Genomic DNA, 21,740 nt, shown 5'->3' on the forward strand with positions numbered 1-21,740 from the left:
GCCTGGCATGCTTCTGGCTGAGTGGTGCCATCTGGTGATTGGTCTCTATGACAGCTGCCCTTCTGAGCAGAGTCTCTCAGCTCACTAATTATCTGAAGGCAGGTTGTTTGTGCAATGTTGGTGTCTGAAGGCACATCCTCAATGCAGGACATTGCATTACAGAAAAAATAGATGACACAGTGATGTGGTATTTTGGGTAGCCAGGAGCCACCCTTACCCTCCACCATTGTTGTTCCCTTTCAGCTTCTCCTGAAAGGGCTGGTCACCACAGCAAATCATTGCATTGGGCTTGGACCGGCCCTCAGAGAACAATCATCTCCCCCTAAGGGCAGCAGTAGGGGAACAGGACTTGAACCACAGACCATCAGGTCACAAGACAAGTGGATCTACCGCCTGAAACAGCCCCCTTACCATCCACCATTGCTGTTACCAGGGGTGAAAGTGGGCATATGCATTCATTACATCAGCCACACAGCAGTGTTATAGTTAAAAGAAAAAAAAGAGTAAACAAACAAACCCAAAAAAAAAGCATTGCGAAACATTTGTCCGTACAGTTTTCTTCTACACTGATTATGTCGATGTCCACAGTCTTCCGCTGATTACTGAGCAGATTTTCGGCTGTGTTTAGTGATTATTTAGACCCGTGTCGTGGCTCTAAAGAAAAGGGTACTGTCAATACATGTAGCGGCTTTTTCTGGTGATATCAGAGACTTCTGATGCTAACGCCAAGGTTGTTCACTCCACTCCGTGAACAGCAGCATAAGCCCCCCCCCCCCCCCCCCGATACAGGACCAGACTGTCACATATTAGTTTTTATAAATGAGGTGTGGGAATAAAACATTAAAAAAGTTAAATGTCCTGTAACATGTTGTGAACTCTGTGTCAGTAAATAATTAGATTATTTCCTTTAATCGAGTCCCACCTCTAGTCAAAATATTTCTGTGGTAAAGATATTTATTTGATTAAAATGTCACAAATTTATTAAGGCAGAATGTTTCATGTTTTAATTTACCATTGGCTCCTGTGAATTTAAAATGTAGCCCTTTAGTAACTTTACTACACTATTACCTGATTAATACCATATTTTTGCTCTGGTTAGGGAATTAAAGAAAGCCAAAGTCGTGGCCCGTAGCAGCACCAGTAGTGGCACTTCAGTCCTTCGGCAGCACTGGTCCAGCAGTAGAAAGGGTCTGGGTCGGTCCAGCACTTCAGCATAGCCCATTTTGTGCTGATTTATTTTTTAGAAAGGTGTTGTCAGAGAAATTTGAGGATAATTTAGATTGATGCATTGTCACATCCAGCCTAGTTTGTCCTAATTTGAAATATATTTTCTCCTTTTGTAGCTTATATGTTAAGTTTCATTTCTTGTGTTTACCCCCACCTTAGTTGATCTCACATGTTGTACCTGTCTATTTTCACTGACCTTTGTGTCCATACAAGTTTGGTTTTCACTTTGCTCTTGGTCCAAGTCTATGTTTTAGGCTTTTAGTTTGCTGTGTTTCTCTGTGTTAGCCATGTTAGATTGCTGTGTGTACTTTCCCTGTTAATCCAGCCTGTATTTTTCTGTTGAGAATATAGCCTTCATCAAATCAAACTTTATTTCTATAGCACTTTTTGTGCTTAAAAACAATACAAAGTGGTTTACATTCTAAAACAATTTACATCAAAATAGATAAAACACTAACACACATACACATCCCCTTTCACCCCCCCCACAACCACCCCCACCCATGCCCTATCAGCCCTGTAACAGTTAAAAGAAGATGAATGGCCAGGTGCATTTGTACCAGATGTGCACCAGAATGAACTATAAACTCTTGCAAATAGATAATACAGAATTTTCCCAACAACATTGAATATTAGGGCTCCACCACCCGCCAAATCCCACTTTAACCACTGACTGCCACCACTCTGGTCCTCCAGGGTCACAAACCTGCAGGTTTCCATGTATCCCTGTTCCAACTCCTCTGACTCAAACTAACCACTCAATGTGCAGAACTTAACAGGCTGTTGGATCCATCTGTATCCTTGTTGGAACAGGTATACAATAAACTGACTTGTCTTCTCCCTGTTCTCCGTCTGCTCTCTTTTCTTCTGTTTTTCTGTTCTCTGTCTATTCTGTCTCTGTCCTCTCCGGTCAGGATCGTTATTTATGTAAAGCTCCTCTTGTAAGTTTGCTCAGCCGAACAGCAGCCAGACCATCATTCTGCTGCTTTAATGGTTGACAAGACAAGGCGAAAACAAGTGATGATGTTTCCCAGTGCATCCGCAAGCTGCATCATTCACATATAGGAATTTTCACTCTCATGATTCTGTATTTTTGTGTCCAAACTCTCTCTACAAGGTTTGTTTATCAGAAATAAAAAAAGATGAAGACAATATCTTTAGTTCTTATTGTTTTTCCTCTGTATATAAAACTTTCATCACTAATGGGTGGGTGGTGTTGTTTTACAACAAGCTAGGCTGACGTATCTTATTTGACGGTATTATACCTTTCTTCCAGCTCCAGGTGAGTTCAGGTAACTCCACCAATATCAGCACCTTTTTGGCCCCCACGTTTCCACCTGAGATGGACAGCCGGTCCAGCCCAGTGTCAGAGATCTCTATCTCAGGGAATCAAAACAGTACCATTACAACCATTGCCGTGGTAAACTTGAGGACCACCATGAGGACCATCGCAGCAACCAACTACAACCAGACGGCTCTTTTTGAGAAGAACACCCGTTCTCAGCAGGATCAGTGCTGGGAGACCTATGTTGGACAGGTTTTTACAATTCATTTCTTTCAGAAGGAAGATGTTTTATTATCTGATTAATGCTACTTAATGTAGTTATATCTAAATCAGGGATGTCTAAAGTTGGTTCTCGAGGGCCTCTACCCTGCAGGCTTTCAATGTATCCCAGTTCCGAAACACATTATGGAGATCCAACTAAAAACATTAAAGAGATCCATTAGCTCATTTAGTTCTGCACAATGACTGATTGATTTGAGTCAGGTGTGTTGGAGCAGGAATACATGGAAAACCTGTTGGATTGGGGACCAAAGCCCATCTGGTGTCATTTCCATTTTCCATTTTTTTCTGAGGGCAAATTTAGTCTACAGAACACAGAACGAGTCTTACTGAGTTCACCAAATATCTCGCTAACATCTGTTAGCTAACATCTGTAACAGCTGTAATCAGGAAAACACCTAAGGTGCCGAGAGAAAAAACTGAAAGAATGTAATTTACCGATGGTTTAACTTCTATCCTTACAGGGTTTGTGTTTCTCCATGTCTCTGATTCATCCACAGAGTTAAATTATCTCTTATTACCTGAAAGAAACAATCAAAGATTTACAGGCTTTAGTATAAGGAGGTGCTAGCATGAACAGTGTAGAGGCTACCATCTAACATGCCAACGCTGGAGATGGTTTAGTGCATTCCAGTTGTCTTCATCAATTGACTTTCTGATGTTAGTTTTAAGCAAGTTGTGTTGTCATCAATATTCCTGATAATACAATCAAGTTTTTTGTGAAATGTTGCATTCATATGCATGCTTTACAAAAGTTATGACCAACATTGGCTGGTGTTGTCACAGTGCACATTTTAACGATTGTTTAGAGATTCTTTTAGGTTTATATAGCATAATAATATTCTCACAAAGTGAGTGTTTTGGAGGTGTCCATTTTTTTCCAAGCTGGTGCAGTGGAATGCCAACAGCTTTGACTGTTATCTACAAGCTGGCAGTTGTTTTGACTAGTGCAGCCAGACGAAGGTTATTGCCTAAAGATGGCTGTAACACCCTGAGCTCTCCAGACCTCTCGCAACAACTGGGCATCGTCAATAAACTGGACAGAGCATGGTTGATTTCTAGATTTCTCATCAGATAAATTCTACGACAGGTGAAATGCTCGGATTGAAGCTCATCAAGCTTTAATCCTCGACCGAGGATTCAACACCCATTACTTCTCCATAGTTTTGCACAGACGAGGGAGTGACCGGGGCTGGTTGTCACACTTTTTATACTCTTACATATGTCTTGGAATCGATACATCATTTAAAATTAAATGTGTACCAGATGAAAGACCAACATCTCAGGTCTATATTATGTATCCGTGATATGTTTGTATCTTTTGTCAATGCAGAGTTACAGGCAGTCAAATGGAGAGTATGAACATGTTGCCCCACCATGGGGTAAGCTGTCTCACTAGATAGGACAACTAATAAAAAAGGACACAATTATAATTCTTCAGATTTTTTTTACTTGAAACTGAACACTGAAGTCAGGCACAGATAGTGTTTATCATTGACTGAAGAAGTCATTTAATGCCACTGAACAAACTTTAACACAACATAAGATGCAACAAGCACTGGATTAAACTCCAGGCTACCTCACATGCCTTTTTTTATCTACTTAAACTACTAATTATTCAGACTCTCTGAATCACAGTTCTGGCAAATGTACTCTGATTTACCAAGGGTGCTTTTTTCATAGGCCCATTCTTTGCATATTATTCACCCAGATTTCTCCTGGGTGGCTGTTCTACACAGACCAGGCACAGGAAGTCATCTTCTTCTGAAAAGGACTCATATGGAGTTTTTCTTTTTGCTCCCATCCTCTTTTTCTTTCCCATTTCAAGGGCCTCCTTCACAGGTGTGTTGGTGAGAAGAGCAGTTTTTCTCTTTTGCCTTTGCTTGTTAACTTTTTCCTCTTCAACCAGCTTTTGGTTAAGGCTTCATATCCTCTGGACTTAGTGTGCTGGTCACGGTGGCGTGATTCCAAAAGGATAAAAAGATGGCTTGCTTTCTTAGGTCTGGAGTAGCAGGTTCAATGCTGGGTCCTGGAGTGGCAGGTTCAATGCTGGGTCCTGGAGTGGCAGGTTCAATGCTGGGTCCTGGAGTGGCAGGTTCAATGCTGGGTCCTGGAGTGGCAGGTTCAATGCTGGGTCCTGGAGTGGCAGGTTCAATGCTGGGTCCTGGAGTAGCAGGTTCAATGCTGGGTCCTGGAGTAGCGAGTTCAATGCTGGGTCCTGGAGTGGCAGGTTCAATGCTGGGTCCTGGAGTGGCAGGTTCAATGCTGGGTCCTGGAGTAGCAGGTTCAATGCTGGGTCCTGGAGTAGCAGGTTCAATGCTGGGTCCTGGAGTAGCAGGTTCAATGCTGGGTCCTGGAGTAGTTGGTTCAATGCTGGGTCCTGGAGTAGTTGGTTCAATGCTGGGTCCTGGAGTAGTTGGTTCAATGCTGGGTCCTGGAGTAGCAGGTTCAATGCTGGGTCCTGGAGTGGCAGGTTCAATGCTGGGTCCTGGAGTGGCAGGTTCAATGCTGGGTCCTGGAGTAGCAGGTTCAATGCTGGGTCCTGGAGTAGTTGGTTCAATGCTGGGTCCTGGAGTGGCAGGTTCAATGCTGGGTCCTGGAGTGGCAGGTTCAATGCTGGGTCCTGGAGTAGCAGGTTCAATGCTGGGTCCTGGAGTGGCAGGTTCAATGCTGGGTCCTGGAGTGGCAGGTTCAATGCTGGGTCCTGGAGTAGCGAGTTCAATGCTGGGTCCTGGAGTAGCAGGTTCAATGCTGGGTCCTGGAGTAGCAGGTTCAATGCTGGGTCCTGGAGTAGTTGGTTCAATGCTGGGTCCTGGAGTAGTTGGTTCAATGCTGGGTCCTGGAGTAGTTGGTTCAATGCTGGGTCCTGGAGTAGCAGGTTCAATGCTGGGTCCTGGAGTGGCAGGTTCAATGCTGGGTCCTGGAGTGGCAGGTTCAATGCTGGGTCCTGGAGTGGCAGGTTCAATGCTGGGTCCTGGAGTGGCAGGTTCAATGCTGGGTTTTGGAGTAGCAGGTTCAATGCTGGGTCCTGGAGTAGTTGGTTCAATGCTGGGTTTTGGAGTAGTTGGTTCAATGCTGGGTCCTGGAGTAGCAGGTTCAATGCTGGGTCCTGGAGTGGCAGGTTCAATGCTGGGTCCTGGAGTAGCAGGTTCAATGCTGGGTCCTGGAGTAGCAGGTTCAATGCTGGGTCCTGGAGTGGCAGGTTCAATGCTGGGTCCTGGAGTAGCAGGTTCAATGCTGGGTCCTGGAGTAGTTGGTTCAATGCTGGGTCCTGGAGTGGCAGGTTCAATGCTGGGTCCTGGAGTGGCAGGTTCAATGCTGGGTTTTGGAGTAGTTGGTTCAATGCTGGGTCCTGGAGTAGTTGGTTCAATGCTGGGTCCTGGAGTAGCAGGTTCAATGCTGGGTCCTGGAGTAGTTGGTTCAATGCTGGGTCCTGGAGTAGCAGGTTCAATGCTGGGTCCTGGAGTAGTTGGTTCAATGCTGGGTTTTGGAGTAGTTGGTTCAATGCTGGGTCCTGGAGTAGTTGGTTCAATGCTGGGTCCTGGAGTAGTTGGTTCAATGCTGGGTCCTGGAGTAGTTGGTTCAATGCTGGGTCCTGGAGTAGCAGGTTCAATGCTGGGTTTTGGAGTAGCAGGTTCAATGCTGGGTTTTGGAGTAGTTGGTTCAATGCTGGGTCCTGGAGTAGTTGGTTCAATGCTGGGTCCTGGAGTAGTTGGTTCAATGCTGGGTCCTGGAGTAGTTGGTTCAATGCTGGGTCCTGGAGTAGTTGGTTCAATGCTGGGTTTTGGAGTAGCAGGTTCAAGGCTGGGTTTTGGAGTAGTTGGTTCAATGCTGGGTCCTGGAGTAGTTGGTTCAATGCTGGGTCCTGGAGTAGCAGGTTCAAGGCTGGGTTTTGGAGTAGTTGGTTCAATGCTGGGTCCTGGAGTAGTTGGTTCAATGCTGGGTCCTGGAGTAGCAGGTTCAATGCTGGGTTTTGGAGTAGTTGGTTCAATGCTGGGTCCTGGAGTAGTTGGTTCAATGCTGGGTTTTGGAGTAGTTGGTTCAATGCTGGGTCCTGGAGTAGCAGGTTCAAGGCTGGGTTTTGGAGTAGTTGGTTCAATGCTGGGTCCTGGAGTAGTTGGTTCAATGCTGGGTCCTGGAGTAGCAGGTTCAATGCTGGGTCCTGGAGTAGTTGGTTCAATGCTGGGTCCTGGAGTAGTTGGTTCAATGCTGGGTTTTGGAGTAGTTGGTTCAATGCTGGGTTTTGGAGTAGTTGGTTCAATGCTGGGTCCTGGAGTAGCAGGTTCAATGCTGGGTCCTGGAGTGGCAGGTTCAATGCTGGGTCCTGGAGTAGCAGGTTCAATGCTGGGTCCTGGAGTAGCAGGTTCAATGCTGGGTCCTGGAGTGGCAGGTTCAATGCTGGGTTTTGGAGTAGCAGGTTCAATGCTGGGTCCTGGAGTAGTTGGTTCAATGCTGGGTTTTGGAGTAGTTGGTTCAATGCTGGGTCCTGGAGTAGCAGGTTCAATGCTGGGTCCTGGAGTGGCAGGTTCAATGCTGGGTCCTGGAGTAGCAGGTTCAATGCTGGGTCCTGGAGTAGCAGGTTCAATGCTGGGTCCTGGAGTGGCAGGTTCAATGCTGGGTCCTGGAGTAGCAGGTTCAATGCTGGGTCCTGGAGTAGTTGGTTCAATGCTGGGTCCTGGAGTGGCAGGTTCAATGCTGGGTCCTGGAGTGGCAGGTTCAATGCTGGGTTTTGGAGTAGTTGGTTCAATGCTGGGTCCTGGAGTAGTTGGTTCAATGCTGGGTCCTGGAGTAGCAGGTTCAATGCTGGGTCCTGGAGTAGTTGGTTCAATGCTGGGTCCTGGAGTAGCAGGTTCAATGCTGGGTCCTGGAGTAGTTGGTTCAATGCTGGGTTTTGGAGTAGTTGGTTCAATGCTGGGTCCTGGAGTAGTTGGTTCAATGCTGGGTCCTGGAGTAGTTGGTTCAATGCTGGGTCCTGGAGTAGTTGGTTCAATGCTGGGTCCTGGAGTAGCAGGTTCAATGCTGGGTTTTGGAGTAGCAGGTTCAATGCTGGGTTTTGGAGTAGTTGGTTCAATGCTGGGTCCTGGAGTAGTTGGTTCAATGCTGGGTCCTGGAGTAGTTGGTTCAATGCTGGGTCCTGGAGTAGTTGGTTCAATGCTGGGTCCTGGAGTAGTTGGTTCAATGCTGGGTTTTGGAGTAGCAGGTTCAAGGCTGGGTTTTGGAGTAGTTGGTTCAATGCTGGGTCCTGGAGTAGTTGGTTCAATGCTGGGTCCTGGAGTAGCAGGTTCAAGGCTGGGTTTTGGAGTAGTTGGTTCAATGCTGGGTCCTGGAGTAGTTGGTTCAATGCTGGGTCCTGGAGTAGCAGGTTCAATGCTGGGTTTTGGAGTAGTTGGTTCAATGCTGGGTCCTGGAGTAGTTGGTTCAATGCTGGGTTTTGGAGTAGTTGGTTCAATGCTGGGTCCTGGAGTAGCAGGTTCAAGGCTGGGTTTTGGAGTAGTTGGTTCAATGCTGGGTCCTGGAGTAGTTGGTTCAATGCTGGGTCCTGGAGTAGCAGGTTCAATGCTGGGTTTTGGAGTAGTTGGTTCAATGCTGGGTCCTGGAGTAGTTGGTTCAATGCTGGGTTTTGGAGTAGTTGGTTCAATGCTGGGTCCTGGAGTAGCAGGTTCAAGGCTGGGTTTTGGAGTAGTTGGTTCAATGCTGGGTCCTGGAGTAGTTGGTTCAATGCTGGGTCCTGGAGTAGCAGGTTCAATGCTGGGTTTTGGAGTAGTTGGTTCAATGCTGGGTCCTGGAGTAGTTGGTTCAATGCTGGGTTTTGGAGTAGTTGGTTCAATGCTGGGTTTTGGAGTAGCAGGTTCAATGCTGGGTTTTGGAGTAGCAGGTTCAATGCTGGGTTTTGGAGTAGCAGGTTCAATGCTGGGTTTTGGAGTAGTTGGTTCAATGCTGGGTCCTGGAGTAGTTGGTTCAATGCTGGGTTTTGGAGTAGTTGGTTCAATGCTGGGTTTTGGAGTGGCTGGTTCAGCGCTGGGTCTTGGAACAGTTGGGTTGGTGCTGGGTAGTTTTGGGTTCTGATATGGACAATCTGAGACATAAGATGTTGTAAATTCTGTCCATAAAAACACATCCCCGTTGAAAGGTTGAACCCATGTCACCCAAACGCCAGTCTGAATATTCAGTGGGGTTTCCGCCAGAGGAGAAGTGATTTCCACACTCCCAGGGATGTCATAGATGGTAAGTGTTTCACCTGGGCTGTCCCTCGTCCAGCAAGCAAAGACATAGTTCACATGCTTTTTAAGTGGCCCATAAACACTTCTGTCCAAAGGTCTGTGTGAGCAGTGTGGTGGGAAGGACAACAAAATGATACCATCTGTTTTGGCAAAGTTCAGCCCATCAATAAAAAGATGTGAGCAGTTTTCATCCAGATTAAGTAAGTGAGGCTTCTGCTTTGAGCACTTGACATGTTCCAAAAAATACTTGAGAAAATCAACAGTGTGGTTCTTTCATCCGCCCTCTGGGTTTTGCCTCTTCTTCGGTGCCACATGCCCCATTGTGGATGAAGTGGTTACAGAAGACCATCCAAGGAAATATGAAGTAGGGAGGGATACTGTTCCCTGTGGCTAACACTGTGCAAGTAAGTGTCACCAGGGAACCCCTTTCACCCAATGTCAGTGACCCCACTTGCTTGAAACCACGCTTGGCCACCAATCACTCTGGTTTCTGTACCATAGTCAGACCAGTTTCCTCCGTGTTCCATTTATCTGCTGGTCCCAGAATTTATTAACACTTGTTCCAGACTGTCAAAAAAAAAAAGACTTCACATTGACCTTTTTAAATGTTCTGGCAAGGCAGGTAGCTTCTAATTTTTTTGAGAGAGTGAAGGATTTAAGGAGCCTGTAAACCAGTCAGCACTGGCTTTTTCTTTGTCAGACCAAGCTTGTGGAAGTGGCTCCAAAGCTCGATGCCAACTTCCTCACCTCAGCTGTAGACAAATCAAAATAGATATTAGCTGAGCTTTCCATATATTTCTCAAACTGCACTTCCACCTCCACTAAAAAGCAGCCGTGGCGATCTGTACCCTACAACTGTAGTTGGGACAGCTGTCTAACTCTGCATTATGGCTGGGGGGAAGGTCTCGCAGTAACGAGTCAAAACGGGACACAGGTGAAGGGAATGAACTAAATGAGACCAGGTGACTCTTACGAACAGGAAAGTAAAACAGGAAACCAGACATGGCGGAACTAAACAGGAGAAAGTACAAAATAAAGCAGGAAACCATGAACTAAAGAGAACACGAAACATCACATCATGACAGTGTTGCCATGTTCTGTTTTTCTTTTGTAATTCCTCACCATTTCTCCTCACCTTTTCCTTTAAACTATAGAAATATTTTTTCTGTAGAAATAAAGTCAAGTTTAAACTATGAGACTACTGACAATCATGCTCTCTGTATTAATGTAAGTCCTTTATAAAACTTGTTCATCCATCATCCTAAACGCTTAGTCCGATGAAGGGGAAGCTGGAGCCTGTCCGAGCAGGCTCTGGGTGAAGGGCAGGGAACACCTGGACATCTCCTCCATCACAGGGACACACAGGGACACACAGGGACACACATAGGGACACACACAGAGACACACAGAGACACACATAGAGACACACAGAGACACACATAGAGACACAGAGGGACACACAGGGACACACACAGAGACACACAGGGACACACAGGGACACACATAGAGACACACAGGGACACACAGGGACACACAGAGAAACACAGGGACACACAGAGACACACAGGGACACACATAGAGACACACAGGGACACACAGGGACACACAGAGACACACAGAGACACACAGGGACACACAGAGACACACAAGGACACACAGGGACACACAGAGACACACATAGAGACACACAGGGACACACAGAGACACACAAGGACACACAGGGACACACAGAGACACACACAGAGACACACAGAGACACACAGAGACACACACTGAGACACACAGAGACACACATAGAGACACACAGGGACACACAGAGACACACAGGGACACACAGAGACACACAGGGACACACAGAGACACACAGGGACACACAGGGACACATAGAGACACACAGAGACACACAGAGACACACAGGGACACACATAGAGACACACATAGAGACACACAGGGACACACACAGAGACACACAGAGACACACATAGAGACACACAGAGACACACACAGAGACACACAGAGACACACACAGAGACACACATAGAGACACACAGGGACACACATAGAGACACACGGAGACACACATAGAGACACACAGGGACACACATAGAGACACATGGAGACACACATAGAGACACACAGGGACACACATAGAGACACACAGGGACACACAGGGAAACATAGAGACACACAGGGACACACACAGAGACACACAGGGACACACATAGAGACACACAGGGACACACAGAGACACACATAGAGACACAAATAGAGACACACAGGGACACACATAGAGACACACACAGAGACACACAGAGACACACATAGAGACACACAGGGACACACATAGAGACACACAGGGACACACAGGGACACACATAGAGACACACAGGGACACACAGGGACACACACAGAGACACACAGGGACACACATAGAGACACACAGAGACACACAGGGACACACACAGAGACACACAGGGACACACATAGAGACACACATAGAGACACACAGGGACACACACAGAGACACACAGGGACACACATAGAGACAAACACAGAGACACACAGAGACACAGAGAGACACACATAGAGACACACAGAGACACACACAGAGACACACAGAGACACACATAGAGACACACAGGGACACACAGGGACACATAGAGACACACAGGGACACATAGAGACACACAGGGACACACATAGACACACACAGAGACACACAGACACACATAGAGACACACAGAGACACACATAGAGACACACAGGGACACACAGGGACACATAGAGACACACAGGGACACATAGAGACACACAGAGACACACAGGGACACACAGAGACACACAGGGACACACAGAGACACACAGGGACACACAGGGACACACAGAGACACACAGAGACACACAGGGACACACATAGAGACACACACAGAGACACACAGGGACACACATATAGACACACAGAGACACACATAGAGACACACAGGGACACACATGGAGACACACAGGGACACACACAGAGACACACATGGAGACACACAGGGACACACACAGAGACACACAGGGACACACATAGAGACACACAGGGACACACAGAGACACACATAGAGACACAAATAGAGACACACAGGGACACACATAGAGACACACACAGAGACACACAGGGACACACACAGAGACACACAGAGACACACAGGGACACACATAGAGACACACAGGGACACACACAGAGACACACAGGGACACACATAGAGACACACGGAGACACACATAGAGACACACAGGGACACACATAGAGACACATGGAGACACACATAGAGACACACAGAGACACACATAGAGACACACAGGGACACACAGGGACACATAGAGACACACAGGGACACATAGAGACACACAGGGACACACAGAGACACACAGGGACACACACAGAGACACACACAGAGACACACATAGAGACACACAGAGACACACATAGAGACACACATAGAGACACACAGGGACACACAGGGACACACACAGAGACATACAAGGACACACACAGAGACACACAGAGACACACAGGGACACACATAGAGACACACAGGGACACACAGAGACACACACAGAGACACACAGGGACACACATAGAGACACACAGAGACACACATAGAGACACACAGGGACACACAGGGACACACAAAGAGACACACAGGGACACACACAGAGACACACAGAGACACACAGGGACACACATAGAGACACACAGGGAAACACATCGAGACACACAGAGACACACATAAAGACAAACAGGGACACAAATAGAGACACACAGGGACACACAGGGACACACATAGAGACACACAGGGACACACAGGGACACATTGAGACACACAGGGACACACATAGAGACACACAGGGACACACATAGAGACACACAGAGACACACAGAGACACACAGGGACACATAGAGACACACAGGGACACATAGAGACACACAGAGACACACAGAGACACACATAGAGACACACAGGGACACACAGGGACACATAGAGACACACAGAGACACACAGGGACACACACAGAGACACACAGAGACACACACAGAGACACACATAGAGACACACACAGAGACACACAGAGACACACAGGGACACATATAGAGACACACAGAGACACACATAGAGACACACAGAGACACACATAGAGACACACAGGGACCCACAGGGACACACACAGAGACACACAGAGACACACATAGAGACACACAGGGACACGCATAGAGACACACAGGGACACACAGGGACACACACAGAGACACACAGGGACACACAGGGACACACATAGAGACACACAGGGACACACATAGAGACACACAGGGACACACAGAGACACACATAGAGACACACAGAGACACACATAGAGACACACAGGGACACACAGGGACACACACAGAGACACACAGGGACACACACAGAGACACACAGGGACACACATAGAGACACACAGGGACACACAGAGACACACATGGACACACAGAGACACACATAGAGACACACAGGGACACACAGGGACACACACAGAGACACAGAGAGACACACATAGAGACACACAGAGACACACATAGAGACACACAGGGACACACAGGGACACACACAGAGACACACAGAGACACACATAGAGACACACAGGGACACACAGGGACACACACAGAGACACACAGAGACACACACAGAGACACACAGAGACACACATAAAGACACACAGGGACACACAGAGACACACATGGACACACAGGGAAACATAGAGACACACAGGGACACATAGAGAACCACACAGAGACACAGAGAGACACACATAGAGACACACAGAGACACACATAGAGACACACAGGGACACACAGGGACACACACAGAGACACACAGAGACACACAGGGACACACACAGAGACACACAGAGACACACATAGAGACACACAGGGACACACAGGGACACATAGAGACACACAGGGACACATAGAGACACACAGAGACACACAGGGACACACACAGGGACACACAGGGACACACACAGAGACACACAGAGACACACAGGGACACACATAGAGACACACAGGGACACACATAGAGACACACACAGAGACACACACAGAGACACACAGGGACACATAGAGACACACAGGGACACACAGGGACAAATAGAGACACACAGGGACACATAGAGACACACAGAGACACACAGGGACACACACAGAGACACACAGGGACACACATAGAGACACACAGGGACACACAGGGACACACACAGAGACACATAGAGACACACACAGAGACACATAGAGACACACACAGAGACACACACAGAGACACATAGAGACACACATAGAGACACACAGGGACGCACAGAGACACACACAGAGACACACAGAGACACACAGGGACACACAGAGACACACAGAGACAGACACAGGGACACACAGGGACACATAGAGACACACAGAGACACACAGGGACACACACAGAGACACACAGGGACACACATAGAGACACACAGGGACACACAGGGACACACATAGAGACACACAGAGACACACATAGAGACACACAGGGACACACAGAGACACACAGAGACACACATAGAGACACACAGGGACACACAGGGACACACAGAGACACACAGAGACACACAGAGACACACATAGAGACACACATAGAGACACAAAGAGACACACATAGAGATACACATAGACACACACAGAGACACACATAGAGACACACATAGAGACACACAGGGACACACAGAGACACACATAGACACATAGAGACACACATAGAGACACACAGAGACACACAGAGGGACACAGAGGGACACACAGGGACACACAGGGACACACATAGAGACACACATAGAGACACACAGGGACACATAGAGACACACAGGGACACACAGGGACACATAGAGACACATAGAGACACACAGGGACACACAGAGACACATAGAGACACACAGGGACACACAGAGACACACAGAGACACACAGGGACACACATAGAGACACACAGGGACACATAGAGACACACAGGGACACACAGGGACACATAGAGACACATAGAGACACACAGGGACACACAGAGACACATAGAGACACACAGGGACACACAGAGACACACAGAGACACACAGGGACACACATAGAGACACACAGAGACACACATAGAGACACACAGGGACACACAGGGACACACAAAGAGACACACAGGGACACACACAGAGACACACAGAGACACACAGGGACACACATAGAGACACACAGGGAAACACATCGAGACACACAGAGACACACATAAAGACAAACAGGGACACAAATAGAGACACACAGGGACACACAGGGACACACATAGAGACACACAGGGACACACAGGGACACATTGAGACACACAGGGACACACATAGAGACACACAGGGACACACATAGAGACACACAGAGACACACAGAGACACACAGGGACACATAGAGACACACAGGGACACATAGAGACACACAGAGACACACAGAGACACACATAGAGACACACAGGGACACACAGGGACACATAGAGACACACAGAGACACACAGGGACACACACAGAGACACACAGAGACACACACAGAGACACACATAGAGACACACACAGAGACACACAGAGACACACAGGGACACATATAGAGACACACAGAGACACACATAGAGACACACAGAGACACACATAGAGACACACAGGGACCCACAGGGACACACACAGAGACACACAGAGACACACATAGAGACACACAGGGACACGCATAGAGACACACAGGGACACACAGGGACACACACAGAGACACACAGGGACACACAGGGACACACATAGAGACACACAGGGACACACATAGAGACACACAGGGACACACAGAGACACACATAGAGACACACAGAGACACACATAGAGACACACAGGGACACACAGGGACACACACAGAGACACACAGGGACACACACAGAGACACACAGGGACACACATAGAGACACACAGGGACACACAGAGACACACATGGACACACAGAGACACACATAGAGACACACAGGGACACACAGGGACACACACAGAGACACAGAGAGACACACATAGAGACACACAGAGACACACATAGAGACACACAGGGACACACAGGGACACACACAGAGACACACAGAGACACACATAGAGACACACAGGGACACACAGGGACACACACAGAGACACACAGAGACACACACAGAGACACACAGAGACACACATAAAGACACACAGGGACACACAGAGACACACATGGACACACAGGGAAACATAGAGACACACAGGGACACATAGAGAACCACACAGAGACACAGAGAGACACACATAGAGACACACAGAGACACACATAGAGACACACAGGGACACACAGGGACACACAGGGACACACACAGAGACACACAGAGACACACAGGGACACACACAGAGACACACAGAGACACACATAGAGACACACAGGGACACACAGGGACACATAGAGACACACAGGGACACATAGAGACACACAGAGACACACAGGGACACACACAGGGACACACAGGGACACACACAGAGACACACAGAGACACACAGGGACACACATAGAGACACACAGGGACACACATAGAGACACACACAGAGACACACACAGAGACACACAGGGACACATAGAGACACACAGGGACACACAGGGACAAATAGAGACACACAGGGACACATAGAGACACACAGAGACACACAGGGACACACACAGAGACACACAGGGACACACATAGAGACACACAGGGACACACAGGGACACACACAGAGACACATAGAGACACACACAGAGACACATAGAGACACACACAGAGACACACACAGAGACACATAGAGACACACATAGAGACACACAGGGACGCACAGAGACACACACAGAGACACACAGAGACACACAGGGACACACAGAGACACACAGAGACAGACACAGGGACACACAGGGACACATAGAGACACACAGAGACACACAGGGACACACACAGAGACACACAGGGACACACATAGAGACACACAGGGACACACAGGGACACACATAGAGACACACAGAGACACACATAGAGACACACAGGGACACACATAGAGACACACAGAGACACACATAGAGACACACAGGGACACACAGGGACACACAGGGACACACAGAGACACACAGAGACACACATAGAGACACACATAGAGACACAAAGAGACACACATAGAGATACACATAGACACACACAGAGACACACATAGAGACACACAGGGACACACAGAGACACACATAGACACATAGAGACACACATAGAGACACACAGAGACACACAGAGGGACACAGAGGGACACACAGGGACACACAGGGACACACATAAAGACACACATAGAGACACACAGGGACACATAGAGACACACAGGGACACACAGGGACACATAGAGACACATAGAGACACACAGGGACACACAGAGACACATAGAGACACACAGGGACACACAGAGACACACAGAGACACACAGGGACACACATAGAGACACACAGGGACACATAGAGACACACAGGGACACACAGGGACACATAGAGACACATAGAGACACACAGGGACACACAGAGACACATAGAGACACACAGGGACACACAGAGACACACAGAGACACACAGGGACACACATAGAGACACACATAGAGACACACATTGAGACACACATAGACACACATAGAGACACACAGGGACACACAGGGACACATAGAGACACACAGGGACACATAGAGACACACAGAGACACAAAGGGACACACATAGAGACACACATAGAGACACACAGGGACACACAGAGACACACAGAGACACATTGAGACACACATAGAGACACACAGAAACACACACAGGGACACACAGGGACACATAGAGACACACAGGGACACATAGAGAAACACAGAGACACACAGGGACACACACAGGGACACACAGGGACACACATAGAGACACACAGGGACACACAGGGACACACACAGAGACACATAGAGACACACACAGAGACACACATAGAGACACACAGGGACACACAGAGACACACACAGAGACACACAGAGACACACATAGAGACACACAGGGACACACAGGGACACATAGAGACACACAGAGACACACATAGAGACACACAGAGACACACATAGACACACAGAGACACACAGAGACACACAGGGACACATAGAGACACACACAGAGACACACAGAGACACATAGAGACACACAGAGACACACAGAGACACATAGAGAAACACAGAGACACACATAGAGACACACATAGAGACACACAGGGACACACAGAGACACACATAGAGACACACATAGACACACACAGAGACACACATAGAGACACACATAGAGACACACAGAGACACACAGAGGGACACAGAGGGACACACAGGGACACACATAGAGACACACAGGGACACACAGAGACACACAGAGACACACATAGAGACACACAGGGACACATAGAGACACACAGGGACACACAGGGACACACAGAGACACATAGAGACACACAGGGACACACATAGAGACACACAGGGACACACAGAGACACACAGAGACACACATAGAGACACACAGGGACACATAGAGACACACAGGGACACACAGGGACACACAGAGACACACAGAGGGACACACAGAGACACACAGGGATACACAGGGACACACAGGGACACACATAGAGACACACATAGAGACACACAGGGACACACAGGAACACACAGAGACACACAGAGACACATAGAGACACACAGAGACACACAGAGACACACATAGAGACACACAGAGACACACAGAGACACAAATAGAGACACACATAGAGACACACAGGGACACACAGAGACACACAGAGACACATAGAGACACACATAGAGACACACAGGGACACATGGAGACACACATAGAGACACACATAGACACACACAGAGACACACATAGAGACACACATAGAGACACACAGGGACACACAGGGACACACAGAGACACACAGAGAGACACAGAGACACATAGAGACACACATAGAGACACACAGAGACACACAGAGGGACACAGAGGGACACACAGGGACACACATAGAGACACACAGGGACACACAGAGACACACAGAGACACACATAGAGACACACAGGGACACATAGAGACACACAGGGACACACAGAGACACACATAGAGACACACATAGAGACACACAGGGACACACAGAGACACACAGAGACACATAGAGACACACAGGGACACACAGAGACACACAGAGGGACACAGAGGGACACACAGGGATACACAGGGACACACAGGGACACACATAGAGACACACAGGGATACACAGGGACACACAGGGACACACATAGAGACACACATAGAGACACACAGGGACACATGGAGACACACATAGAGACACACATAGAGACACACATAGAGACACACAGAGACACACAGATGGACACACAGGGACACACAGGGACACACATAGAGACACATAGGTAAACACAGAGACACACAGAGACACACATAGAGACACACAGGGACACATAGAGACACACAGGGACACACAGAGACACACAGAGACACATAGAGACACACATAGAGACACACAGAGACACACAGAGGGACACACAGGGACACACAGGGACACACATAGAGACACACAGGGACACACAGAGACACACAGGGACACACACAGAGACACACATAGAGACACACAGGGACACATAGAGACACACAGGGACACACAGGGACACATAGAGACACATAGAGACACACAGGGACACACAGAGACACACAGAGACACACAGGGACACACATAGAGACACACAGAGACACACAGGGACACACATAGAGACACACATAGAGACACACAGGGACACACAGAGACACACAGAGACACATAGAGACACACATAGAGACACACAGGGACACACATAGAGACACACAGGGACACAGAGACACACAGAGGGACACACAGAGACACACACAGAGACACACAGGGATACACAGGGACACACACAGAGACACACAGAGACACACACAGGGACACACAGAGACACACAGAGACACACAGGGACACACATAGAGACACACATAGAGACACACAGGGACACACAGAGACACACAGAGACACATAGAGACACACATAGAGACACACATAGAGACACACAGGGACACACAGAGACACACAGAGACACATAGAGACACACATAGAGACACACAGGGACACATGGAGACACACATAGACACACACAGAGACACACATAGAGACACACATAGAGACACACAGGGACACACAAAGAGACACACAGAGACACACATAGAGATACACAGGGACACATAGAGACACACAGGGACACACAGGGACACATAGACACACATAGAGACACACAGGGACACACAGAGACACACACAGAGACACACAGGGACACACAGAGACACACAGGGACACACATAGAGACACACAGAGACACACATAGAGACACACAGGGACACACAGGGACACACACAGAGACACACACAGAGACACACAGGGACACACATAGAGACACACAGAGACACACACAGAGACACACAGAGACACACATAGAGACACACAGGGACACACAGGGACACACACAGAGACACACAGAGACACACATAGAGACACACAGAGACACACATAGAGACACACAGGGACACACAGGGACACACACAGAGACACACAGGGACACACACAGAGACACACAGAGACACACATAGAGACACACATAGAGACACACAGGGACACACATAGAGACACACAGGGACACACAGGGAAACATAGAGACACACAGGGACACACATAGAGACACACAGGGACACACAGGGACACACACAGAGACACACACAGAGACACATAGAGACACACACAGAGACACACAGAGACACACACAGAGACACACATAGAGACACACACAGACACACAGAGACACACATAGAGACACCCAGGGACACACAGGGACACATAGAGACACACAGAGACACACAGGGACACACACAGAGACACACAGGGACACACATAGAGACACACAGGGACACACAGGGACACACATAGAGACACACAGAGACACACATAGAGACACACAGGGACACACATAGAGACACACAGAGACACACATAGAGACACACAGGGACACACAGGGACACACAGAGACACACAGAGACACACATAGAGACACACATAGAGACACACAGGGACACAAAGAGACACACATAGAGACACACATAGACACACAGAGAGACACACATAGAGACACACATAGAGACACACAGGGACACACAGAGACACACATAGACACATAGAGACACACATAGAGACACACAGAGACACACAGAGGGACACAGAGGGACACACAGGGACACACAGGGACACACATAGAGACACACAGGGACACACAGTGACACACATAAACACACATAGAGACACACAGGGACACATAGAGACACACAGGGACACACAGGGAAACATAGAGACACATAGAGACACACAGGGACACACATAGACACATAGAGACACACAGGGACACACAGAGACACACAGAGACACACAGGGACACACATAGAGACACACATAGAGACACACATTGAGACACACAGAGACACACATAGAGACACACAGGGACACACAGGGACACATAGAGACACA

The 21,740-nt window shown here is 48.1% G+C and overlaps 1 protein-coding gene across 1 annotated transcript in view; it reads left to right on the plus strand.

Annotated features, from left to right (window-relative positions):
• The window catches only part of tmc3 (transmembrane channel like 3), a gene marked incomplete at its 5' end in the record, with an annotated part of 184,826 nt that overhangs the window by 57,124 nt on the left and 105,962 nt on the right, over positions 1–21,740 (plus strand). Inside the window, one exon of the mRNA XM_079245545.1 lies at positions 2,504–2,764. Within this exon, the coding sequence (XP_079101671.1) occupies positions 2,504–2,764 (261 nt within the window). The remainder of the gene's footprint in view (positions 1–2,503; positions 2,765–21,740) is intronic.

This window comes from Telmatherina bonti (assembly GCF_933228915.1).
Source record: "Telmatherina bonti genome assembly, chromosome: 1".
In the NCBI taxonomy this organism is placed as follows: Eukaryota; Metazoa; Chordata; class Actinopteri; order Atheriniformes; family Telmatherinidae; genus Telmatherina; species Telmatherina bonti.